We start from the raw sequence: 27936 nt of genomic DNA on the forward strand, positions 1-27936 counted from the left end.
TGAATAACCATATTACAACTACTCAATATGAAACACCATTTGCAACTATGAAGATAGCAAAGATAGCAAAAACCAAAGCTGCTGAGGTTGCAGGAAGATTAATATGCTCCTAGTGATTACTGCCAGTGGTGAAAACTGACAAAACATTTAGCAACATCAATCGAGAATTGTAGAAACGTTCATTTCCTTGTGAATTAGGTTCAGAAATAATTCAGTGGATATACTACAAGCTGCATGCGCAAAGGCTCTCTTTTATGTCAACATTTGCAGTATTGATAAGTTACAAACAACCAAGTGTCCAGTGATAGCAGAGGGTCTAAGGGAATGATCATGTCTTGACACCATGGACTATTATTCAGCTGTGAAATATATTTGTGGAGATTATATTATACAACAAAAAGTCTCTAAAAGTAGGTCTTTTAGAGGGAAAATGAGGAACAGTAAATTGTTTCTACATAAAACTAGACATGCATATAGTCAAGGAACTGAAAGGAATACAGAGTCTCGTTTAAGTTTTTCTAAATGAAGCAATTCTTCTTCAGGAAAAGCTGTAATTTATTGTTTTACAAATGACATAAGGTTCTTACATATTTCAATCCAGCAACTACTTTTGAGCACATAGTGGCCTCCTAGCTACACTGTATAGTGCAAATTCTTGCAATTCCCTCTTCTTTTTCTGAGGAATTGTCCCTTGGGATTCTCCTTTCTGAAACAAGAATTGATTTCCTAGCATTGTCTGCTTTACAGTGTTTCTGTTTTCTTCCTCTCCTCTCGTATCTCCCCTAACTAGGCCAGCATGGGCCTGGGGATGGACTTTTCCCAAGATTTATTTCATCCCTTTTCTATATATGAAGTAGGCAGTGACTTAAATGTTAAATATTTGAGGTAGTGGATATGTCGTCTAGCTTGATTGAAATATTCTACATTGTATTCATAAATCATAACATCTCTTTGTGGCCTGTACATGTATACAATTATAAATTATTACTTTACAGTAAAAAAGTAGGCAGTGACATGTCCATCTTTTCCCAATAATAATAAAAATACCTCATGCTGAGCCCACATGGCTCTTGTGTTCTGCTGTCTGATAACCATGGCAACAGTGTAAGGCAGTGGTAGGCTGTGTTTTTTTTCTCCCTTCATAAGGGTGGGAACTGAGCAGTGGCAGAGCTGGAATGAGGACCCTCTTTGTGTGATTATTTTTGTGGGAGCACTGGGTCAGGCTGGCTTTGGTGTGACTCCCTGCTCTGTTGCCTGCTAGAAAGTCACCTGGCCTCTACTGGCCTCATTGTTCTCATCTGTAAAATGGGGTGATAATAGGACTACCATCATAGGGTCATGAGGAATAATGGACCCACAGGAAGTGCTCAACTTGGTGCCAGGCCCAGTGAGCAGTAGCCTTTGAGGAACTGTGGCCCCCACCCCAACTCTCACATGTGTGTGGGGGAGTTGAAGCTGCTTGGAGGGAGGGATGATAATTTGAAACTTAGATCATTGGAACCTTAGAAATACAGAATATGGAGGGCGATGGGGGCTGGTGAGCCAGCGCTCTGACCCATCCTTGGAGCTGGCTGAGGCTCAAGGCCCTTCTCTGAGGACAGGGAGCCTGGCCCCTGCCTCCAGTTGTGAGGAGCTCTCCTTGGTGCTGAAACATCAGGTTCCACTGTTGGGAGCCCTGTTCCAGATTATTCTTAACCACAGGTATTCCTACATCCAGTCCTGCTCTCCATTCCCGCAGCAGGGAATGGGCATGTGGTCACCTGAGGGTCCCTGCAAAGAGTACGTCTGCCCCTCTGCCTGGAAACCCTTCCCTCTACTGTCAATATGAGGTGTGGCTCTTCTGTCTTCTAAACAACTTGTGCCCTCATTTACTATTCCCTGAATGCCCAGCCATGTCACCCTTCCCACATTGTCCTGGAGAAGCTCTCTTCTGTTTCAGCCTTCTCCCAGGATGACTCCAAACTCTGGCTTCAACAAAACTGGAATTCCTCACCCCCCAACACTGTGGTGAGGCTTGTCCTTCTCCCCACCTACACCTCAAGAGGCACTATTAGGGACCTGCTCCCATGCACCTCTTTGTGATGTGCACCCCAAGGCCCCAGGCTGCAATCTTCCCAGGGCCTTGAGAGCACTGTACCTGCGTTTGATCCTCCTTCAGTGGCCATCCTATCCTTCTCCATCCCACATCCATTCCTGACTCCTGCCGGCTGTGTCCTCCAGGCCCTCCCTCCTGTGCCTTCATCCTAGAATGGACCCTGTAGCTAACAATTTACTGTCTTCCATTTCATACACAGGCAAATGGATGCCCATATCTGGGCTATCCATGGCTGGTTCATGGTGCCATGCAACAATCCCTTGCTTATCCTGACGCATTGGCAGCACCTTTTGCCCCCGTCAGCGGCCATTCTGTACCTTCAACTGCAACTCAAATGACTTACAGAAATGAAATCATCTCACTTTTTAAGTACAGCCCTGCCTTTCATTCATGGTGAAAATCAGGTGTAACGTCCAAATCAGACATAAAAGCTTTGAGCTTCCTACCATCGCCACAGACAAATTGACGTGCAGGCACACTCAGCATGCACTTCCCCTCAGCCTTCCAGTCTGCTCTGTGCCTGGGGGCTGCCTCTCCTCATGGTCCCATCACCAAGCTCCCTGGACCTCTGGCTTCCCATGGATTTGGCCAGTGGGAGGCACCAACAGGAGATAAGAGTGGGGAAAGAGACAGTCTGGGTATTTCCTCTCTCTGGCCTCCTCTCTGCAGTAACTTTTGCCCTCTGAAACTTCAGCTGCCTCTGACAGCCTCCAGTCCAAATTTCCAGCTGGGATTCTACTGGCTCCAGTGACTCAGTTCCCTTTCTGTTGCTTTGGTCCTAGAAGTGGAGATGGCCTCTGAGTCTTGTGACTCAGAGGTGATATATCCCTGGTATATCACCATTCTTTGGTGCTGTGTTAACCCCACCTTTATGTCTGTTATATTAAAGTCTCTGCCTTTGAACCACTTCAGAGGGGAGGGACTCCTGTTTCCTACTTTGTACCCTGAATGGTCTGCTCATCAAGTCCTCCCTCCCTCCAGAGGATGAGATATCCCACCATCCCCACAGGGCAAGAGCTACCCACGCTCTTGACCTGTCTCCTTCCTGCATTGATTTCTCCCACTCTGCTCTGCTCCCTGCCCCTAAACACATTCCTAACTCTTCCATCCCCTGCTTTGTACTCTCTGCTCTACTGCTGGCTACTGCCCTATGTCCTACCTTTCATTTCGTTCCATCTTTTGGAAAGTATGATCTTTTCATTCATTTCTGGTCTCATTCAGCTGGCACCATCCTGTTACCTAAGTGGAAGCCTCTCCATCCCCATTGTTAAGATGTCCGGTGATGGCTGATCACCACCTGCCAAGGATGGGTCTCAGCAGGTACCTTACACAAGCTGTCTGAATAGGGGAGGTGCTGGGTCATGAACATGGCTTTGGAGTAAGACTATTCTGTCAGTTCCTCACTGTATTAGTCCATTCTCACACTGCCATAAAGAAATACCTGAAACTGGGTAATTTATAAAGAAAAAAGATTTAATTGGCTGACGGTTCTGCAGGCTGTATGGGAAGCATGGCTGGCGAGGCCTCAGGAAACTTAAAATCATGGTGGAAGGTGAAGGGGAAGCAGGCCCATCTACATGGCAGGGGCAGGATGAAGAGAAAGCAAAGGGGGAGGTGCTGCATACTTTTAAACAACCAAATCTTGTGAGAATCCTATTATGAGACAGCACTGGGGGACAGCGAAACCATTAGAAACTGCCCCCATAATCCAGTCACCTCCCATTAGGCCCCACCTCCAACACTGGGGATTACAATTCAACCTGAGATTTGGGCAGGGACACAAGCCCAAACCACATCACACACCCAATGTGGCTCTGGCACATTTTGTAACTCCTCTGATCCTTGGTTTCTTTTCATTCAAAACAGGCTGTAAACCATCTATCTATATCTCTCTATAGCAGGCATGCATTGGTGCCTAGGGACACTCAGTCAAGGTGGTTATGACTGTCATCATTGCATTTATTAACTATCACTGGTTTTTCTCTTGAAACTCTCTCCCATGACATTCATCAAACCAGGTTTCCATATTTATCCTCCAAATTCTGACCATTTTTTTTCTTAGCTCCCATCTGGGAAGTCTGGCATTTGCAAGTTTCCACTTCCAGACTTGACTGCTCTTCAGCTCTGGCCATCTCTACATGAAAGATCCCCACCCCTCACACACGTTCAAAGCCCAGCCCTTGCCTTTCCCCATGACCTGCCTGTCATGGGGATGCTCCTCATCCTCATGGCTAACACTCAGCTCAACCCAATGGTCCAAGTTAGAAACGCGGGCTTTGCTTGGCATTCCTCTCTTTGGAAGAGGCTGGGCTGCAGGGTGCCATGGGCACACAACCTTCACATCAACTTTTTCTGGGGGTGCTCAGCTGCAGGGTGCCACCTGCTGGAGGCTGTTCCTCCCCGGACAGCCCACACTAAGGAGGTGAATGTGGGAGAGAGTGAGGGAGTGCGTGAGAGTGAATGAGGAGCCCTGCAGGCCAGGGGATACTCTCTGTGGATGGCACTCTTTCTCCAGAACTCTCGGCAGGACCGAGGTGTGTGGGGCCTGGGTCACGGCCCACTTCTGCCTCTGCTCCATCCTGCAGCCTCCCCTGCTTTCTGTGGAGCTTGATCTCTAATAAGCATCTTGCATTCCAAACTCTGTCTTAGCTTCTGGCTGCAGACAGCCTACCCAGCCTCGCTCTGTTTTACACGTCCTCATCACGGAGACAGATCCTTTACCTTCCCAGCTATCTTGAATCCATCCCTCTCTTTCCAGCCCTGCTGCTCTTGCTTTCATTCAAGCCCTTGTTCTTTTTAACTTGTCCTGTTTTATTCCACTCCTCTCAACTTCCCAGAGCCACCCCAAGTCACTATCAAAGTGGTCTCCATAAAAGGCAAACCTGACTGTGTGACCTTCTCTCAAGTCCCTTGTGTCCAATTGTTCTTGCATTGTTATGAAGGAATGCCAGAGGGTAATTTATAAAGAAAAGAGGTTTAATTGGCTCATGGTTTTGCAGACTGTACAGGAAGTATGGTGCTGGCATCTGCTTGGCTTCTGGTGAGAGCCTCAATTGTGGCAGGAGGTGAAGGCGGAGCAGGAGTGTCACATAGCATGAGCAGAAGCAATAAAGAGAGTGAGAGGGGAGGTGCCACATTTTTATTTTATTTTATTTTATTTTATTTTATTTTATTTTTATTGTTTTTGAGACAAAGTCTCGCTCTTTTCGCCCAGTCTGGAATGCGATGGCGCGATCTCGGCTCACTGCAACCTCCTCCTCCCGGGTTCAGGCGATTCTCTTGCCTCAGCCCCCCGGAGTAGCTGTGATTACAGGGGCCTGCCATCATGCCCGGCTAGTTTTGGTATTTTTAGTAGAGATGGGGTTTCACCTGTTGGCCAGGCTGGTCTCGAACTCCTGACCTCAGGTGATCCATCACCTCGGCCTCCCAAAGTGTTGGGATTACAGGCATGAGCCACCACACCAGGCCGCCACATTCTTTTATCCAAGCAAATCTCATGTAAGCTCAGAGTGAGAACTCACTTATCACCAAGGTAATGGTGCTAAGCCATTCATGAGGGATCCACCCCCATGATTCAGTCACCTCCCACCAGGCCCCACCTCCAACACTGAGGGTCACATTTCAACATGAGATTTGGAGGGGACACACATCCAAACCTCATCACCTCTCTAAGCCTCTTTGAGTGCCCAGCCTCCTGACCTCCTCACCAACCCAACCAACCTACCAGGGATTCTGGGAAACTCTGGACTGCTCAGGCCTGGAGCCCTTGCCCACACAGTCTCCTCCTGTGAAGTCCACCTGGAGGATGCCTCCACTGGGGTCAGGGGTCACCTCCGCATCCTCAGGACAAGCTCACTCCTTTGGTCAAGTTTTTGTATCTCACACATATTACAAAATTCACATAGCCTTAACTAGGTTATAGCATTAATTTCAGATTTTCTGCCTTCCCGAAGGCAAAGCCACCTTCCCCAGGGCCCAGCTCATGGCACCTTCTCAGAAATTTGTGGATTCTCCCTCAGAGTCTCCAGAGGAACCAGCTCTGCCCACACCCCTGCTGGATCCCAGCATGACCCATTTGGACTTCTTACCTACAAACTGGAAGATAATAAATTGTGTTATTTTAAGCCATTGATTTTGTGGTCATTTCTTATGGCAGCCATAGAAAGCAAATACGTGTTTAAGCATTGATTTAAAAAAGAAAAACCACAACATACCGGAAAGGCTCTCATTGTAAATTACCCCAGACTGCCTGGCTTTGGTGAATCTCAAGGCTGACTTTAAAATGGAGTTTTTTTTCCTGCTTCCTTCCATGGCTATCAAGCAAGCCAGCAACAGAAAATTTCATTTACATTTAGCATTTTCTGTCCCAGTGGTCTCCTCTCTCATCTGTCTCTATGTTGATCAAGCAGATATGTGGGCTTTCTGGTACAGGGTCTAAAATAAACATGAGCAGCTCCCCAGAAAGGGCAAAGGGTTTTCTCATGACTAGGGTATGTGAGCTTCTGTGTGGGCTGCACAGCCTCCTTTTGATGCTGAGAAGCCTTCGGGTTTTTCTTTTTCCACCTTTCTGCTACGTTCCAAAATGTTGATACTATTTTCCAGGTAAGTGAGGTTTTACCATACTATTGTGTTCTTGGAATATTAATTTCTGTCTTTGATTATATATCTTTTCATATATAGTAAATTTATGTTGCTATTTATATTTTAAAATGACCAATTTCCCTCCACTGGCCTCATAATAAAAGAAATAAAAGTCTCCGTTGGCTAAAGGTTAAGTACGTAGCTTTAGATTTTTTTTCCTCCCTGGAGCCTCAGGACGTGTACAGGTGTTCTACATGCTTTTCACAAAAAAAGAATCAAGGGCTAGGAACCTAGGTTTTGAACGTGCATTCAATGTACATTCATAATAAAAGCTGAACGACTGGCACATTCATGGTTGCTCCTTGATGTAAATGAACGGCTGAATGAAAGTTTAAGGGCACAGCTCACCTCCAAGAGAGACCCTCTTCACACTTAGACCTGACCAAGGGATCTTGAATTCCCTTGTAAAACTAGCTTTTCCTCTCCATAGCAGCTGGCCTCTTCCTCCCGGTATCTTTGTAATCCGGCTGGGTGTTTTTTCTTTTTCTTTTTCTTTTTTTTTTTTCCCACACTGCCGTTGGATAAAAGATCCCGCCTTTGATTGAAATGGAATCTTCCACTATTGAGCAAGCCTTTGTTGAATGAGTCATCGGGGCGGCTGCTCATTGGCTGAGGCCGCTGGAGCCCAGGGGATTGCCTGGCACCGGCTGCAAGGCCCTGCTTCATTCACAGAAACGCTGGCTCGCTCGCTAGCCTTTTCATTCACACAAACAGCATTTCATTCACATTTTGCTGTTTTTGTCTGCATCTAATGAAGATCTCGCTTTGGGAATGATAGGGCTGTTTCGCTACAGATCTGGGGAGGACTCTGATAACCACCAAAATCATCTATGGGGTGTGCAATTGCTGTTGCTATGCAAGCCAGGGAAAGGGAACAAATGAGTGCCGTGTGGCTGTTCTGCTAGGGCTGCGGCACAGGAGGCGAGCCGTGGGGACGCGTTTCCTGTACCGGGGACGCCGCGGCTCCTCTGCGCTCTTGCGTCCTAGGAGTTGGTCTCACCCGCTCGCCCGCCATGAGTGGCGCTCATTAAACTCTGCTCCGTAGAGCAGGGTTCAAGATTCAGGACCTCACGTGCACCACATGTTCGGTCATGGGCGTGAGAGGACTCAGGGTGACCTGAGAGTGTGCTAGAGCTGAATTTATTCGCTTGCTCAGAAGTTGCGGGGAAACTTTGATAGTGAGTGTGTCACTGTGGAGCAGGTGATCCTAATGCATGAGGAAGCCTGGCAGAGCCCACTGAGGTCAAGAGTCAGAGGGCTTCAGTCTCGGGCAGACCTCTGGGGACAGCGAAAGCCTTGCTCTCCTAACTGAGAGGAGGAAGGCCTGTGCATTTTACTTGCAAGCCCGAGCCTGACTCCTGAAAAGAAGGCATATTTTCCTCCCTGTGGATTTGATGTGCAATAAGAACAGCTGCATTTTTTCCTTCCTGACTGCAGGGTTGCAAGCAGCAACTGAAGGAACACTGAAATGTATTTGTAGCATTTCTTAGGCGTTTTTCCAGAGCTTAAACACATTCAGTAGGAATAAAGCTTCAAATGCAGCCCCTTTTTTGGAATGGATTTCTGGAGCCTGTTGCCACTCGTGAAAGAAGCACTTTTCTTCTTTTTTGGAAGTGGATATTCAACTTAACCCTGGCTGAGAAAGACTGCTGTAAATTAGCAGGGAAGACCCCTTGATTGGCACTGTGCAGAAGTTCATATGCAGATTTTTTTTTTGAGGAACTGCATTGCCACAAAGACACTTGTCATCGCTGCTCTGTTAATTTGAAAAGAAAAAGCAAAACCCAGGAAATTGGTATTTTACGTTCACCTGGGGGTGAATATCCTTTTGGTTTTTTTCTATTTAAAAATTCCTGCTGCCTTCCAAGTCAAGATTCATCAGGATTCGCTGAAGATCTGATTCTTAAAAAGCCTTCGTCACATTTTAACGCATCGCTGTTAGACACTTTCACAGGCTCACACAGATGGGCTGAGCAGGGACGAGCAAAACCTAACAGAATAATGGGTTTCAGAAAGTTCATTTCACGATTTGAAGGAACTGGATTGGATTTACCTTTGGCACAAATGCAGATTGCGGGGGATGGGAAGGTGAAAAATCAAAGGTTGGAAGGAAATATCTGGGAAGGTAGAAAAAGGAAATTTGAGAATTGATTGGCTCTAGTGTGCTGTCAGCGGGTGGATGTCGTGTTTTTCTTCTTTTTTTCCTTTTTTTTTTTCTGCTACAGGAAGTGATTTGCAGTGCTCACCGAGCCTTTGTTGAGAAGGGTCTCCTCTCAGAGTGAGTCATGCTTTTGCTGTGAGCAGCCCCAAGCAGCTGGGCGCTCCATCAGAGGCAACTATGACTTTTGCAAAGCAAACGTGCAACCCCAAGCAGCGGTCTCCCCGGCCGGGGCTGCGCGGCCGCTGCTGCGCTGGCTTTTAATGGTGGGAGGGCACCATCCTCTTGCTCTGCTCTCGCTCTCCAGAAGGCTGTCCCCGGGCCCCCACTCTCCGTCCCACTCCGGGGACAGTGGCTCGCCTGCTATGCGCGGCAGCCCGCGCCGGGGCCGGCACCAGCAGCGCCCGGGCGGATGCAGCGAGCCCACGGAGGGGCATGCTTCCACGCACCAAGTACAACCGCTTCAGGAATGACTCGGTGACATCGGTCGATGACCTTCTCCACAGCCTGTCGGTGAGCGGCGGCGGAGGCAAGGTTTCGGCGGCGCGCGCGACCCCGGCGGCGGCTCCCTACTTGGTGTCCAGCGAGGCGCTGCGCAAGGCGCCCGACGATGGGCCCGGCAGCCTGGGCCACCTGCTCCACAAGGTGTCCCACCTGAAACTCTCCAGCTCGGGCCTCCGCGGCCTGTCGTCGGCCGCCCGGGAGCGGGCGGGCGCGCGGCTCTCGGGCAGCTGCAGCGCGCCCAGCCTGGCTGCCCCGGACGGCAGCGCGCCCTCGGCGCCCAGCGCCCCGGCCATGAGCGCCGCCAGGAAGGGCCGGCCCGGCGACGAGCCGCTGCCCAGGCCCCCTCGGGGGGCGCCGCACGCCAGCGACCAGGTGCTGGGGCCCGGAGTCACCTACGTGGTTAAGGTGGGTGCGGGCGCGGGCCGCCCTGGGGGTTGGGATTCTGGGGCCAGGGTGGGAGCCAGTTCAGGGCAGACTCCTTCATTCCCTGAAGCCCAGGGTGCGGGGCGCACCCGCGACTGTCACGTTAGAGGCAAGCAAATGCGCACTCCTTAGCAATCAGCTCACTTGACAGCGGTGAGGAGGGAACTACAAATGCGCTTTTCCCTCATCCATTGGGAAAAGGTTTACCACTCGGGTGACCCGCTCCGTCCCGGTTTTCCCTAGGCTCCGCTTTTTTGGCACGCCTTTGCCACCTGGCTTACCAGATGTCTGGCCCGTGTCATGGGCGCCCAACCCTGGGCAGTGGGGGTCTGGCCTGCCTAGTATCTAGGAAACGCGCTGGGGAGACCTGGGCAGCCCCCGGGAGGAGAGATGCACGGAGTGGCGGCCCTACTCCTGCTGTGTCTTCCCCGGCGGGAGGGTGGGCATCTTGTTGACCCCCGCAGCAAGAATTCCCAGCTCCTTGCAGAGCAGGCCAAATGCTGTGCTGCTTTCTCTTCGACGGGCTTTACTTTCTCACTCAGGCCAGGTTTTCTTGGGGTTTGTCTTTCATTCCCCAAGGAAAGGTTCTGGTTTACAGCAGCGGAATGAGAATTCTGGGACTATTTTTCTGGTGACTGTAGTCTTCCATTTAAATGTGCTAAAAGGGAACTAGGGCGCTGCGCTTGGAGCCACAGGCTGGAAAGGAGTTTTTTCCTCCAACACAAAGATGATAAAATCACGATGTAGTCAATAAAATTCCACCCTTATGCAAGCATGTTATGATATTTAAGGAAAAATGCTCAGCACAGTTCAAGTAATCTGCCACGCGGTTATTTCCTTCTGCCGGTTGGGCAGCTCAGAGCTTTAACAGCCTCCACAGCCGAGCAGACACCCCCTACACAAGGGATTAAGGATGGAAGTTGCAGTATTTCAATCCTGCCACTCCAAGGCATGGCTTTGTATTGAGAAAGAAATGAGACACAAACTCTATCTCTACGGTGTCCTCAATAACACTGAGAAACCCCCAGGATGTCTGTTCCGTAAATATTGGCTGCAGATTCCAGTGTAAAAATTAAACAGAACACATCCTCAGGTAAAATGCAGTATCTGGTAATTTCAGAACCAAAATATTAACAGAAATACTTAACTTTGTGGATTGCCTTTAACTATATAAAAAGTACTTACAGATGAATGTGGCCATTGTGGTTAAAAGAGGGCTTCTTCACCTTTTCAGTCTACTTTTTAATTTAACCTTCATTTTAGCTTCTAAGTATGGATTATTAAATTTTCCAAAGGGATATAGATGAGCATAATATATGCATATTTGGTTGAGTTTATTTTAAGAGATACTGAATATTCTTCTTGTTTTGCTTATTTAAATTATATAACCAGGGGCCAAAAACAAAAAGAAAAAAACAAACCAAACCAAAAATCCCTGACAGCTTTGAGGTTGTGTTTACTTCTGGGGTGTTAGCATAATTGCTGTTTTAAAAAGCCTACATTTCAAATAGACAAATAGACCTTGGCAACGCTTTTTCTACCTGTCATATTAAACAGAGTAGTTTTCAAATTGAGGGAGAATTCTCAAACTTACGGCTTTAAATTTTTGTTTTAATCACTTTGCTTAGAACTTTGCTTTTGCTTTTTAAAGAAGGAAGGCGAGCATCCAGTTTGGAAGGTCAAATGTGGCAAAATAATGATGAATGTACGAAAATAAGGCGGCTCTGCATCGACAATCTGTTGCTGTAAGGTTTGTGACTTACTGGCAGCATCAGCAGTAGTATTCATAGTCAAAGGGCTGGATCTACACAGAGCTTGTCTGTGTCTTGGGTTACTTTGTGTTGCCTCAAATTTAAGGGGTTGCAGTGACGGGTTGAGGGGTGCATGGCATGGCTAATTAGGGCTCTGTACCATCCATGTTTTGGTTCCTTGTTCATTAGCAGCCATGAATGGTGCTGTGATGTGAACATAAACGCAGGCATTGTCCTCTGCTCTCCTGGAGAAGTTTGAAATCACGCAGAAAGAAAACCAGATGCTAAAGTGTGTGTGCGTGTTTGATTCAAATTATCACATGGCCCTCTGTTGGTGCACATGTGCAAATTCCCGCATTGCCCATGTTGAGTTTAAAACCTCGAACTTATTTTATTGAAAAATTATTAAACTGAAAACAATCTTAATTTGGTGTTATTTAGAATTTTTGAATAGTTCTACTGGTATCCTTACTTTAAAAGATTTCTGGTAGATAGAAATGGGCCATCTTTATCATATGACTAGGTACCAATCGTAAAATCTAAAGGTTTAGGGTTTGGGAAAGGATGCATTATTCTCTTTGATGTAATTTTTTTCTAAATTAAAAATAAAGCCCCCAAATGTTTTCTAGTTTCCTGGAAAATTTATATACTGTATTACAGATTTTCCCCTCTCAAAGAAATACCTACTTACAGGTGATATTAGGATATTGCACATGTGAATTATAATTCAAAAATATTTCAACTTAATCTGAGAACAGGGACTGTAAAATACAGAAGTCTGGTGAATTGTGATCATCTAGGAAACATTAAACTATTTGAGCAACAGCTTAGAATGTGAATTAATGAAGGACTTAAAATTTAAACATGGAAGAAGTTCCTGAGCAACAGTAGAATTCAAAGCTCAGAGCATGTCTAATTGGTCCATCACTGAGTTTGCTGCTAAATAACAGAATGGGGCTATGCACACAGGAAGGCTGCAGCTTACTCTGCGTGGAGGTTTATACTCTTTTCAGCTGGGCCTCATTGGCAGCACCTTTTTACTCCCCTAAGTATCTTGATATTTCCTTTTTTCTTTTGGTGACGTAAAAGAAAGAACAACAAACTATGCTCTTGATAGAAAAGAAAAATCCAACAGCAAAGAACAATGACTGTTTTCATTAAATTTCCATTTTAAAGGTATTTGATATTTGGACCTAAAAGAAATGCAAAATGAGTATTGATTACGTTGCTGCCCACCTTTAAATTATCTTATCCTAAAGTCAAACCTGGGTAGGACCCCAATCACTCAAGGAGGCTGCTGGTCTTTAGCAGGTTCAAAAGGCAATATCCTGGTCCTCCACCTTCTCCGTCCTCAGATCCACGGTGGGGAAACTGTAGGAAGGAATATGAACAGTGCAGGGGACAGGAGGCAGGGGTTCAGTTTTTAAAGAGCTAGTGGGCCATCTGAAGACAAGCACAGCCTTGACATTCAGCTCTGAAACTGCCTGCTGGAGGGGGCGAGACTGGAGCAGGAAGCAATGCTGTGTGGGCTGCACCGGGTTTGCCTTTGGCCCCAGCGTGGTCCCCAAAAGACAGGCTCCTTCTTAGAGCACATCACAGCACAGACTTCAAAAGGATAAGAAGTGACCATATTTAGAACTGACCCAAGTGCCAAGAGCAAGAATCAGGAGGCCCAATGTAAAAGCAATGGTTTCAGGTGCCCACTGCTCAGAGCTATTCCAACAGAGTCAGCATTCAGTGAGCCAGCAGATTACGCCATTCATAAACACCTGTGAAGGCTCCAGCGAAGTTATATAGGTTTCAGCTTGTGGAGTGTTGTACATTTACTGACAGTGAAAATGGCGAGCTATTTATAGGAGATTTAACGATCAGAAAAGTACTGCATTATTTCCTGATATGCTGGACCCTTCCTGATATGCTTCCCTTTTGGAACAAAGCTCTGTTTTTACAAGGACTCTTTAAAAATTATTTTATTTCTCCCATTTGTGCATCTAATGATATTTGGGGTGGTATAAATAATTTGCTTTATTTGTAAATTACTGCCTTTTATAGGTGGTGTTCATAAATTACATTTACTCAAAAATTTATTCTTAATTTTTTTTCACTTGACAAAGTGTATAAAAATATCTTAAATTTTCGTTTTCTCAGAGCTGTATTCTTTTGGTAACTGTAAGCAAAGATCATACAAAAGTTATTTTAACTATATTAAAATAACTATATCAATTCTACTATAATATTATAGAATTTTATTTTACCTCTAGACTGAAAAATTGATTTTGATGTGGAGTTGAACTTTAAAAGTTCACTTGTTTCAAGATCTTATGATATGGATGGCTTACATGTAAACATCTAAATGGTTTGAAAAATAGTTTAAGAATTTCTTTTGCCATTAATAGATAAATTTATTAATTTGATCTGGATAGTGAGTTGTCTCTCTTTATGTGACACAAGCATAGATGTGTTAAAGGCACACACACACGACACACATACAAACCACACACACACCTCACATATACACACACATACGCACATACACACCATGCACCCACACACGACCATACAGACACCACACACACACACACAACACACACACACCCACAGCCCACAGGTAGATGACTTGTGATGACTTTGGATGGGGGCTGTTTTCTTTCTTGTTAGAAAATAGGAAATGTCATATTTCTAGAAATACCCAATTATCTCAGTCATTTCTTTTATATTCATGTTTAAGAAAAAGATAAGCTACGACAAAACTTCCATCCTATAAAGAACAGATGGCTGCTCCTCTGCCTCCACACGGTGTCTTACCTTTGAGTATATGTCATAGTTTTGAGGAATATATGATTACTATCACTAAAGCAGAGTCCTGGGAACAGAAAGCCTGGGCAGCAAACACATGAACCCACTTGCAAGACTGGCTTTCCAGCCAACAGGCTGGCCCTGCAGGATGTGCCGGTGCCGCTGGCTTGCAGTGCCTGGCTTAGGGTAGGGGACATTAGAGCAGACACCTGGCCTGGGGAAAGGTCCTGGACTGGTGAAAGGCAGGACACCTGGGCTGCAGCTCCACCGCCACCTTAGTGTGGGGCTAGAGCAATCAGCTCACCTTTCTGGACCTGGCTGTCTCCGGCTGCAGCAAGTTGAAGGCAGGGTTGTGCTGGGGTTGGTCTCTATGGGTTGGGGGCCTGGCCGAGGCAGAAATGGTGGCATCCGTATCGTTTTTTGCACCAGCATCTAATGTAATTGGAAGAGATGGGCCCAGGGAAGCACACTGCAGTATCAGGAGTGTGCTCACCTGGTGGACACCTGCTGTTATCACTGGGGCCAGGGCCAGACCCTGCAGTACAAGGACCCAAGTCCATGGTGGGGCTCAGAGGAAAGCAACAAGGAGGAGCCAGCATGTTCAATGAAAATACCCAAGGGTAATAGAGTTAGTGAATTATTTAATTCATAAATAAAATGGTTGCAGATGGAATGGAAAGAAATGACCAGTTATGTGTGTTTCCTGGGTAAAGGACAAGAAAACAATTTTGCAGTGTATCATAAGAGTTCTACAATATGTGGTGGATAAATAATATCTTTAAGGTGGGAGGCAGTGAGCATAGGAACAGCCTACTGAGTGGGTGGATGTTGACCATCGTGTGTGTGTGTGTGTGTGTCTGTATGTGTGTGTGTCTGTGTGTGTGTCTGTGTGTGTGTGTCTGTGTCCTTGTGTATGTGTGTGTCTGTGTCTGTGTGATGGGGTGTGGGGATGTGAAGCTGCACAATATGCCTTACAAGTTGGTTTGGGTCTTACAAGTTCATAATTACTCTTTTCTGTTGAGTTAAAAAACAAAACAAAACATTTTGACCCCACTGTGATTTCGCCTCTCCCCTCCCAACCAAAACAACAACAGTGTGACAAGGATCCACTGAGGGTCCACTGGGAGTCATTAGTCCATGTCTCCCAGTGCTAGAATTGGTGAATTTTCCCTGAGTGGCCACTTCAGAGTTGCAGAGCAGTCATGGTTATAAATAAGCAGAGTGACACCAGTTACACTGGGGTGAGAGGGATTAGGCATCCCTGTTTGGACCACTTGACCCCCAGTGAGATACCAGGGGCCAAAGGCCATGTTTCCATGGTTACAGGCCATGCTGGTCTTTGTCTTTGTGAGGAGAGTTAGTGAGAAGGTGCCGGATATACCTAAGCTCTCCTGTACCACCTGACATGACTGGAAGAGGCACTGCTCTTCTTGGCTGGCGAGCATCTTCTCAGCTCTGGATGGCACCTCTGGCTGGGGTCTCTTTTTGAGGCAGTTGGCAGCAGTTTAGTAGATCCATGGATTCTATGATCTACAGATTCTGGGTTCAGACATGCCTTGCTCTGCACCTCAGCTGGTCTGGCAAATACCACTGCCATCTAGTGAAGATTTGGGTTTCTAGCCATGAGCCCAGGTGCCTGTGAGGATCTGCAGTGAAGCCTAGATGCTGGAAGAAGCTGCAGAAAAGGGAAGTCGAGGAGACAGCTCGAGCAGGTGCCTTACCCCGTCCATTGGAGCTTCCAGGTGCCTGATGCTCCAGCAGCTGTATGGATATCTGAAGCTCCTCAAAACCAAGAAGAAAAATGTTCAAAGAGCTGATTGTTATAATGCTGCTTACTTCAGACTTGAAGCCATCCTTGGATATCATCTGAAATGCATGGTTTTCCCAAAATGGAGAACCCCTCAAAAGAGGCTTTGCTCACTTTCGTCTATTGAATAGGCAGAAAAAGAAGCAAAGAGTCGATTCCAAATTTCAAGAATTTAAATTCATATGAACCCTTCAAACTCTAGAACTTGGCCTTCACCCAGCCTCACATCAGAAGTGCTCTCTACTCTGAGGTCATTCTGACAAACTTCATTTTATCAAATTCCATTAAATATAATTGCTTGACAATCTACTGACAGTAGTGCTTTTTGCTGTGCAAACATTAAAAATTTCCACTGCCACCTGCCCAAATAGAAACTTTGGTTTTTTTCAAAAAAAAAAAAAAAATCAAAATACGGTTCTAGTTCTGTTGACAAGGAATTTACCCCTAAGGTGGTATTTAGCAGACATACTGTATATTCTGGGCCTCTTACAGTTTTTACCAAAGCAGGAGTCATAGAAGGCTTTTATTTCTTACGATAAAATGATGAAAACCTAGTTGTTTTGAGCGTTCTTTGCCTGGAAGAAACAGCCCTTCACAATGACTTATTGTCCCTCTGGAAGATGGACAAAATGTAAGTGAATTATGAGGGATTTGTGTACAATCATCCCTTGAGATCTGAGGGGGACTGGTTCCAGGAACCCCATGGATACCAAAATTCAAACATGTTCAAGTCCCTGATATAAACTGGTGCAGTATTTGCAAGTAACTTATGCACATCTTCCATATACTGTATACTATAAATGTAATATCTCTAGATTACTAATATCTATTATAATGTAAATGCTACACAAATATTTGTTATACTGCATTGTTCAATTTGTGTTATTTTTTATTTTTGTATTGTTATTTTTATCATGTACTTAAAAAAATATTTTCATGAATTTGGAGGGCCAACTGTATTCCATTATTCCCTAGCATATGCATTTTTTTATTTTCGAGATGGAGTCTCGCTCTGTTGCCCAGACTGGAATCCAGTGGCATGATCATGGCTCACTGTAGCCTCGACTTCCCAGGCTCAAGCGATCCTCCCACCTCAGCCTCCTGAATAGCTGGGACACAGGCACACACCACCATGCTTGGCTAATTGTTTTACTTTTTGTAGAGATGGGGCTTCCCTGTGTTGCCCAGACTGGTCTTGAACTCCTAGCCTCAAGAGATCTGCCTGTCTCAGCCTCCCAAAGTGCTGGGATTACAGGCATGAGCCACTGCCAGGCCTGCACATGCATCTTTCTAGGATTAAAGTGAGTAGTGCAGGTGTCTCTTCTGGCCGTGGTGGGCCCTCCTTGCTGATTTTGACTGCATGAGCTGTGCTTCAGACTGGTAAAAATACAGGTTGGCCCGTGCCAGGCACATGGTTTAATTCCTGGATGTGCCCCTGGGCTGTACCATGTCGAATCCCAAAGAGCTCCCTCATCACCCAGGGTTTAGTGCATCCCTCCTTGCTGCCTGTCCCTCTTGAGTCTTGGTTTGGATGCCTCAGGTCTTCCCAAGGAAAAGGTCTCCACAACCCACTCAGCAGGAGAGGCCCCTAAAAACTGACAGCAGGAGAAAGACAGCCTTGAGCCCATTCATCCTGCCCATCCCTGACCTGGCAGGACGGGTGAGGGAGCCTAAACTGCCTCGCACTGATCTCCACCTCCTCTGCTTGCAGCCCTGCCTGTCTTGCAAGGTCACCTGCCAACCTTGTAACATGCCTTGTAAACCACCCTTTATAAAATTTAAACATTTATTATGAGGATTTTAAAACATATATCAACATACAAAACATATAAACACAACAAAATAGAGAGAATGGTAAAATGAGGCCCCAGGGACGCATCGCCTGCCACAAAACTTCAACAGCCATCAGCTCAGTGCCATCTGCATCCCACTCCCACCGTGCACTATTTAGGAGCGGTTTCCAGACTTCCAGGTTTTGCCTGTTGCTCTTCTGTGGACTTGTGTGGGCCTGTCTTTGCCCTGGTGTGGGTCAAGCAGTGGCCTGGATGTCCAAATTCCTTCTAGACATGAAGGCACTCCTCACGTAGTGGGAATGAGGGCCTCAAGTTGGCACGTGGTGACTGTCCTTCAGGAACTAACTTACAAATGTGTTAGTGGAGCTCTAGAATTGTGCAGGTCTGGGTGGTGCCTCCGCCTCAGTGCTTAGAGAGCACACCATGTTCTTGACTAATAAGTTGCAGCCTTGGGCTTAACAGTGGTACCAAATATGGCCAAGTGACTCAGGGTCCCGAATGTGCTCAGACGTCCTGGATTTGACTCTGTGGTCCCTGAGAAGCACTGTGAGCTGTGAGGAGGGGCAGGCCTCCTAGCCCTCAGGTGGGGAGGTGGGAGTCGTACCTCCCAACCTCTGCTCAGTGTCTGGCAGGGCCTCTTCCAGCATCAGAGGAGCCTTCTGGAAATGGGTGTTCTCCCAAGTTGTTTTTAATAGTATTAGTCAGGGTTCTTCAGAGAAACAGAACCAAGAGTTTCTTATAATAAAAGAGATTTATTATAAGGAATTGGCTTGCATAATTTTGGAGGCAGGCAAGTCCCAAGATCTGCAGGGTGGGCCAGACCCAGGAAAGCTTATGGTGTCAGTTCCAGTTCTGATGCTGTCCTGCTTGAGACCCAGGAAAAGCCAGTGTTTCAGTTTGATCTGAAGGCAGGAAAAAATAGTGTCCCAGCTTGAAGACAGCCCAACAAGAGGAATTCTTATTCGGGGAGGGGTCAGGCTTTTTGTTTTATTCAGGCCCTCAACTGATTGGACAAGGGCCACACAAATTGGGGAGGGCCATCTGTTTATTCAGTCTACTACTGATTCAAATGTTTATTTTATCAAAAAGGAAAAAACTCTCACAGACACACCAGAATAATGTTTAACCAAATATCTGGGCATCTCATGGCTCAGTCAAGTGGACATACAGAATTCACCCTCCGAAATATACATAAACTCTAGACGCATTTTCTAGAGTGGCCACTAGCTGACCTGAACCACTTGTAGGGATTTCTGTTTCCTAACAATATGGAAATATGGGATAAGGAATGATCAAATAAACTTCCCTGAAAGAGTCTGAGATGTTATTATTGTTCCTGTGGGCACCAAATAGAGAAACTTTTTTTTTTTTTGAGATGGAGTTTTGCTCTTGTTGCCCAGGCTGGAGTACAATGGTGCAATCTCGGCTCACAGCAACCTCCGCCTCCCCGGTTCAAGCAATTCTCCTGCCTCAGCCTCCTGAGTAGCTGGGATTACAAGTGTGCACCACCATGCTCAGCTAATTTTGTATTTTTAGTAGAGATGGGGTTTCTCCATGTTGGTCTGGCTGGTCTCAAACTCCCGACCTCAGGTGATCCACCTGCCTCAGCCTCCCAAAGTGCTGGAATTACAGGCGTGAGCCACTATGCCCGACCCAAATAGAGAAACATTTTTAAATTCCTCAAATGTTTGTTTAGGGTTTACTATAGATGGATGATAGAGTAGGGGTCTGAGCTATAAGACGGATAAACTGTGACTCTGCCCACAAGGAGAGCTGTAGGTAGGTCTTTATGGGGCTAAGTGGCAAGGGCCCATGGCTGTGGTTCTCAAGCTGGCTTAGGGTGTGGAGGCCCAGGTGGCCGCTTGCCCCTGGAATCACACCTGATATGGTCCCTCGAGGTGGGGGCAAGCCCGCAGCAGGACATGTAGCCACCTTACATTGATGCTTTTGAGTCACAGCCAGAGGCAGAGGCACCCAGGAGGGGAAACACACTTCTGTGTCAAGGTGTTTCACCAGTAAAATGGAAAAGCCATGGGGTTTTTCCCCCTAATTTGCAAACAATAATAACATAATAATAATTTATAGATGTGATTTTTCTCAATTTAAGATTTGCTGTCACGGAAGTTCTAAAAAGTATATTGGTGCATGTTTCTATTTGGGTTTGACCAAATTAAAGAACAAATGGCAAATAAGTACTCTCAGAAAATGGAACTAGGCAGAGTAGTGCCTCTTTTGGGAAGTTGGGCTGAGAACGGAAGGTCACTGGTCAGGTGGGTGAGCTGTGAGGGCCTGGGGCATGGCAGGTGCCCCTGAGTCCCTCCTGCTTCCCACATGCTGAGAAGCCTCCTTTCATCCTCTGACTTTCCATGTCCATATGACTGATGGGATCATGGTACCCCTTGCTTGGTCAGCCGCCTCACCCCTTCCTCGGGCTGCAGTTCTCCAGGGTCTCCTCTGGTCTCTGGGATAGAGAAACTGTTTTTTAAAGGATTGTTATTTGTAAGGAGGTGATGGCTGCACTATCTAGAGAACTGAGCTGTGACTTTTTTCACTGGAAGTAGCAACTCCTGTAATAGATGAGAACCTCATTTGCAGAATGGCTTATTAACTCAGGTGAGAGGAGAAAATAAGACTCACAAATAACAGCCAGAGGGGAGAATTCTGATGTCTGGGTGTTGACCACACCCCTGTCCCCCTCATTGCCCTCCTTCTCTCCCTCCTGCTGGACCCCCAGGGCAGGGGTGTGCTGGCCAATGGTTAACATCTGGCTCTCAGGACAAAAAAGTCATGATTTGAAGTTTTGTCAGCTTTTGTGCTGTAAAAAGCCACTGCCCTGCTGCAACTGGGAGATGGGAAGAGGAGTGCAGTAGCTCAGCTGATAGAGTCTACACCACACGGTACAGTGGATTCAACCTCAAGGTGCAGACAACAGCAATGTGTAATACAGTCATTAGGAGGTGCTGCGTTTTTAGTACTTACCACCTTTGCTTGTCTTATAATTACATATACAGGGAGAGGGACATACTCCTTAGGTCTGTTCCCTGCTAAATTAGCCTTCCCTGCATCCTGCCTCCACTTGAAGCCCTCTCTCTTCCCTTGTGCATCCTTTCCTTCCCACTTCACTTCCTCTCTTGTTATTCACATCAACATGCAGTGATCGGCTTCTCCTGGTCCGTGGACAGTGATCTGGAAAAGGTTCATCAGTGACCCCTCGTATGAAATCTAAACCCCTTTTCGATTCTTTTGCAGCCTGACCTCCTTCCCCCGCAGACTCTGATGCTTTTGGCTCACAGCCTCTCCCTGGAGGACTCCCAGTCTCGGCCTTGAAGGGTTTTCTCCTTTGGTTCTTGTGCAGTCCTCTTGTCTTCCCATTTTTGTTTCTGGATTTTTTCCAGTCTTGCCCTCCCATCCACCCATTCATTAGTGTATTCCTTCATCAATTCTTAAATCAATTGTTTCATTCAACGGGTATCTATTGAACCCCTATTCTGTGCTAGGCCTGTGCTAGGATTGGGGATAGAGTGGTGAATTTTTTGCTTCCTGCTTCTTCAGTGCCAGTTGGGAAGACGGAGGAGAGAAAATACCAGGGGCCACACTAGTCATGGTGACGTGGAAATCAAGGATGGCTTCTCCCAGGAGATGATACTGAAATGGAGCCCAAATAATGGGTGGGATTGTCTGGCAGGTGGATGGGACATGTGTGTGTAGGTGTCAGTGCATGAGTGTGTGGGCCCATCTCGAGGAGGTGACAGAAGCAGAGTGCGCCTGTGTGGCTGGAGTGTGTGGAACCAGACGGGGTGTGGGGTCAGATCTACAGCTCACTGGACTTTGGCAAGTGTGGTGGGAAGCCACTGGCAATTTTCCAAAAGATTGTCTTCTGTGTGCAGAAACCACTGGAAAAGTAAGAATGAAAGTAGAGGCAATTAGAAGACAATTAGGAGTGATGATGGAAGCTGAGACAAGCGTCATGGGCTCAAGGCAACTGAAACATCTACCCAGGTCTGTGTCGCTAACTGGTGGTGCAACCTGCCCATCTACCGTTTCGGAGGCCTCTAAGTGTAGCATGTCTCAAAATAAATTCATGATTTTTCCCTCTGGCATCTGTTTCTTGTTCATGTGTCACTGTTCATCCTCTCCCCAAATCTGAGACCCCCAAGTCATCCCTGAACACTTCCTTTTTCTAAACCTCTTACATCTGTTCAGTCACCAACCTCTCATTTCCACCTCTAAAGGGTTTCAAGTTTTTCTTCTTTTCCCTTCCTTTTATTCTGATTCATGCCCTCACCATTTTTTTTTTTTTTTTTTTTTTTGCCTTGATGATTGCAATAAACTACTGATCTTGCCAGAAAATTGCTTTGGGAAAGACTTTTCTTATTAAATTAGAGAAAAAAATGATATAGCCTCTCTGAAATGTTTCAAACAATACACAAATATTTGGAGTGAAAAGCGAAAGTTTCCTCTCAGCTCTCTTCCGGACACTTACTAATTTTATTCTTCTCAGAGATAATCCCCAACAATGATCTGCTACTTATATTTCCAGGGTGTGTGAAAACACACACACACACACACACAAACACGTCTTTTTCTTTTCTTTCATCTTCTTTTCTTTTACACAACACAAAACATTCTACATATATTGATCTGTGACTTGCTCTTCTAACTTTATATGCTTTGGAGATCTTTCAGTATTAGTACCTACAATTCTGTCTCTTTTTTTGGCATTCACTTGGCAATCAAATTATGGGTGAACTAAAATTTATTCCAACAGTTCCCTATTGTTAGACAGGTAGGCAGTTTCTAATTTCTCACAAGTTATGAAATAGTGAATATTCTTCTACATTCATCTTTCCACTTGGAGAGATATTTTTCACTGTGTGTATAATAAGTTTATTCCTTTCCTTCTCTTATTGTCTCGCCTGGGGTTTTGAGTACAGTCATCAGTTCTGTTGGTGAAGGCTACGTTCTTGCTCCTGGCTACAAAGTGAGCTCTTCTGTATTCAAATATCAACAACATTTACTATTATATACATTTTTACAAGTTAAAAAAATTTTCCTATGATCCTAGTTTTTTAGAAATCTGAAATAGTTGCTGAATTATATCAGGTTTTTTTCAGCATCTAGTAAGATAAATATGCATTTTTCATCTTTTTCTGTAAATGTGGTGAATTATTTATCTTTCTAAAATACATGTCTGTCATCTCATCTGCCTAATTAAAAGCTCTGCTGCTTGCTTGCCTTGCTTACAGAATTCAATCCAAGTTCCTTATTATGAGTGTAAAAACTTTCAGTTTGGCATCATCTTACTTCTGGAGCTTCATCTCCTGCGCCCCTACCCCGATACTCCAACCATATGGAGAAACTTGTTTTCTCCCAAACCAGTTGCACTTTTGGGCTTAGCTCAAACTCTTCCCCTCTGGGCCCCTTCTCTCCTTCTCATCTTGGCCTAAAATAATGCTCTTTGGCCTTCAAGACTCAGCTCACATAAGCAAACAGTTCTGTCTTGCCTCTCCCATTCAGGCAGCTGGTGCCCTCTGCTCAGGGTCTCCAGAGCTCTGTAGCCTTCAAGTCAATCCATATGAAGTATGACTCTACCAGATGCCCAGTGCCAGAGCCCCTGAGAATCCAAGATGAATTGGATGAATGGTCCCCACTCTCAGGGAAACCATAATCTAGGTGGGCTTACATGTGTGTGGCATCAGACCATGAATTTTGATATTTGATGTGTTATGAACTGAGTGTCTGTGTCCTCCCAGAATTCATCTGTTGGAATCCTAACCCCTAATTCTATGGTGTTAGTAGGTGAGGCCTTTGGGAGGTGATTAGGTCATAGGGGTGGAGCTCTCATTAATGGGATTAGTGCCCTTATAAAAGAGGTCCCAGAGAGCTTGCTTGCCCTCCTTCTGCTATGTAAGAATGCAGCAAGAAGACAGTCTTCTGCAACCAGTGAGCGAGTCCTCACCAGACACTGAATCTGACAATACCTTGATCTAGGATGTCCAGACTCCAGAATGAAAAATAAATGTTTGTAGTTTAAGCCACCCAGTCTGTGGTATATTTGTTATGGCAGTCTGAGCTGACAAGAACATGATGTAAGGCCATGGATTGTGGGACGGGTGTTCAGCCAATGTATTAGCCCATTCTTGCATTGCTGTGAAGAAATACTAAAGACTGGGTAATTTATAAACAAAAGAGGTTTAACTGGCCCTGCAGGCTGTGCAGAAAGCATGATGTTGACATCTGCTAAGCTTCTGGGGAGACTTCACAGCAGAAGGTGAAGCGGAGAGCAGGCACATGGCAGAAGCGGGAGCAAGAGAGAGAGAGAAGGAGGGCGCCTACACTTTTAAACGACCAGATCTCACGAGAATTCACTCACTATCGCGAGAAGAGCACGGTGGGGATGCACGAAGAGGGTGGTGCTAAACCATTCATGAGAAACCTGCTCCCATGATCGTATCGGGTCCCATGAGGCCCCACCTCCAACACTGGGGATTATATTTCAGCATGAGATTTGGGTGGGGTCCAGATCCAAACTCTATCAGCCAGCCTCTCCCAAGGCTTCCCTGGAGCAGGAGCCTGTGTTGAATACTTAATATGCGACGGAGTACAGAGGAATGGGAGCGGCTGCAGGGCACTGGGGGATGTGCCTGATCAACAGCGACTGGTCCAGAAGGTGACCTGGAGCCTATTTGTATACTACTGGGGATTACGAACATAATTCCATGCAGGCACATTTTGAACTCTGTTCTATTAGTAAATTCCTTGGTAATTGTTCCTTCCATGAACTATGTATGCCACAGCCCACCCAAAATCTTTAAAGGCTGTTTGGTAGTTGGAAAGCATTATTAGCAGACCCTTGAATTCTGTGTTCTCCTGTCCTTTCTCTTGACAGCTAATTACAGAAAGGTTTCCGTAAGAGACTCAACTTTAATGACAGCCATGAGAGATCATTATTAAGTCAAAACATTGTATAGCCAAATTTTACCAGCACATTTCCAAACAGAAAGCTAAACTCCTTAACACTTTCACTTGTCCCCACCTCTAATTAAAATTACATGGATTTATGAAAAAGAAAGGGGGAAATGAATGGATCAACAAGTATTTTTTGAAAGCTCAATTACACGTCTTGTTCTGTGGAAGGTATTGTAGGTTGTTAAAGAGGTGCAGGGTGATTGCCTAAAAGGAACTTTTAATTCAGTTGAACGGGGGAAAAAAATCTATGTTCTAAAAAGGTGTTAATTATGTGGTAAGAGATCAGTGGTGGGCTGGGGTTATCAGAAAATGCCTCGCCAAGGAGGTGGGATTTATTCTGGGTCTGGAAGGACTATCCAGATCTGGGTAGGTGGAGGAGTGGAGGGTATTCACAGCAGGAGAATCAGAGTGAGAAGCTCTTTGGAGGTGGGAGGGTGCACAGTGTTTGCCAAGGGGATGGGGAAGATGTGCCACTGAAGGATGGCTGTAGTCAGGGACACCTGACACTACATATCAGCTGTCATTTGTCTGTAACATGGGCTGTAGCCCCTTAGAGCTGGAATGCACTCAATCAGGGTTAAAATCTTTGGGAAGCAGGCTCTGTGTGAAGTCCTCCCATGGCTGGGATTTCCCTATTAAATGAAGTGACCAGTGTGTTGCTGGCTATTGAGCCTTGCACTCCATGACCTCTGTGATGGTTAATACTAAGTGTCAACTTAATTGGATTGAAGGATGCAAAGTATTGATCCTGGGTGTGTCTGTGAGGGTGTTGCCCAAGGAGATGAACATTTGAGTCAGTGGGCTGGGAAAGGCAGACCTTAATCTGGGTGGACACCATCTAATCAGCTGCCAGCATGGCTAGAATATAAAGCAGGCAGAAAAACGTGAAAAGGCTAGACTGGCTTAGCCTCCAAGCCTGCATATTTCTCCCGTGGTGAATGCTTCCTGCCCACGAACATCCGACTCCAAGTTCTTCAGTTTTGGGGCTCAGACTGGCTCTCCTTGCTCCTCAGCTTGCAGGCAGCCTACTGTGAGACCTTGTGATCGTGTGAGTTAATACTTAATAAACTCCCCTTTATATATATGTATCTATTCCATTAGTTCTGTCCCTCTAGAGAACGCTGACTAATACAACCTCCCTCCATCTGGGTGACATTTGCCCTCTCAAGCCTGGCAGTACGGAGCTCCTTCCTTACCAGATGACAGTCCTTGAAGTAGCTAAAGAGGTGTTTTTCCTTAGCCTTCTCTTCTCCAAGTCAAACATTTCTCACTTCTTCAACAGTTGTGATCCCACTATATCTAGATTCTCTTATTGTTTATATTCTGCTTTGTAAATTAAATTTAAGACACCCTGCTCATAGTAAGGAATAAGGTTGAATTACTGTGTTGGCCAGATTTGGCCTATATTCTATCTGTAGAGTTTTGTCCTATCCTAAGAATAATTTGGGTCTTTAGTTCATATGCCTGCGTGACTAAGAGATAATTTAATCTTTGTCTAAGATATCACTACTCTTTTTTAAAGAAAAGATGGTAGTGCTTTCTTTATGGCTTATTATGACCTACAAGCAGAATTATTGACGGTTTTCAAAGTCACACATTCTTTTCTCAAAAGGCTGAATACAGACTCATGTCTACCCTGCACCCTTCTACCCCCTACTATATGCTATGGTCCACTTAACTACTATGAGTTTCCAACTCTCAGCCTCTGTCATGAAAATTCTGGCTTGTAATTGAGAAAGCCAGTGGAATTTTCACTGGGGATTATGTCACCCACCCAACAAAGCAAATGTCGCACTATAGAGTGATAGGGTAAATTCTGGTACATTTACACTATGGAATAGTACTAGGTAGCCATTTCTAAAAGTGAACTAGAGTCCTATTACAGTTGATTTGAAAAGATTTTTACAAGGAGCTGTTGAGTGAGAACAGCATGATGAAACAAAGCATGAGTATGAACCCATCCTTGTAACAGAAGCAATCACAAGAAAGCATGTATATATCCACAATTATAGTTGGAGACTTCAACAGCCCACTAGACAGAATAATCTAGTAATTGATACTACTAGCGATTGATGGAACTGCTAGACAGAAAATCAACAAAGATGGACAAAAGCTGAACAAAATAACCAACAGGATCTAATGGACATACATAGAGCCTTCCACAAAATCACAGCAGAATAAACATTCAAGTGTCCATGAAACATTCACCAAGATATACCATGTTTTAGGTCATAAAACAAACCTAACCAAATTTAAAAGAAGTAAAGGCATACAGAGCATGTTCTCTGATCACAATGAAATTCAATTTAAAATGGAACTAAATTAATAATTGATAATAGAAAAACAATAAGAAAATCTCTAAACTTTGAAATTAAACAACATGGCTGCAAATAACTAATGAGACAAAGGAGAAGCTTCAAAGGAAATACAAAAAAATACATAAAATTGAATGAAAATGAAGCCACAACGTGTCAAAATATATGGGACATAGCAACAGTGCAAAGAGGAAAATTTATAGCACCAAAACAGAAAAGTTCTTCAATCAGTAATCCAACTGTCTACCTCAAGAAACTAAAAAAAAGGGTTATAGCAAGCAGAAGGCAGGCAATATCAAAGATAAAAGCAGAAATCAATAAAATTAAATATAGGCAATCAATTGAAAAAATCAATGAAAGCACAATCAGATTTTTTGAAAAAAAAATTGATAAAATTGATACACCACCTGGGCATGGTGGCTCACACCTATATATATCCCATGCACTTTGGTAGGCCAAGGTTGGGGGGTCACTTGAGGCTGGGAGTTTGAGGCCAGCCTGGGCAACATAGCCAGATCCTATTCCTGCAAAAAAAATTTTTTTTTAATTAGCCTGGCATGGTGGCAGGATGCCTGTAGTCCCAGCTACTCAGGAGGCTGAGGCAGGAGGAGCACTTGGACTTGGGAGTTGGGGGTTGCAGTGAGCTATGATTGCAGCACTGCACTCTATCCTGGGCAACAGAGA

At 45.3% G+C, this 27936-nt stretch overlaps 1 protein-coding gene across 3 annotated transcripts in view; it reads left to right on the plus strand.

Annotated features, from left to right (window-relative positions):
- Nucleotides 1–27936, plus strand: part of SHC3 (SHC adaptor protein 3) — a 302721-nt gene that overhangs the window by 122702 nt on the left and 152083 nt on the right. For all 3 annotated transcript variants that reach the window (XM_055272026.2, XM_055272027.2, XM_055272029.2), the window contains exon 4: nucleotides 6049–9803. In XM_055272026.2, coding sequence (XP_055128001.1) covers nucleotides 9330–9803 — 474 coding nt within the window. In that variant the 5' untranslated portion in view covers nucleotides 6049–9329. The remainder of the gene's footprint in view (nucleotides 1–6048; nucleotides 9804–27936) is intronic.

This window comes from Symphalangus syndactylus, chromosome 3, assembly GCF_028878055.3.
Source record: "Symphalangus syndactylus isolate Jambi chromosome 3, NHGRI_mSymSyn1-v2.1_pri, whole genome shotgun sequence".
Lineage (NCBI taxonomy): Eukaryota > Metazoa > Chordata > Mammalia > Primates > Hylobatidae > Symphalangus > Symphalangus syndactylus.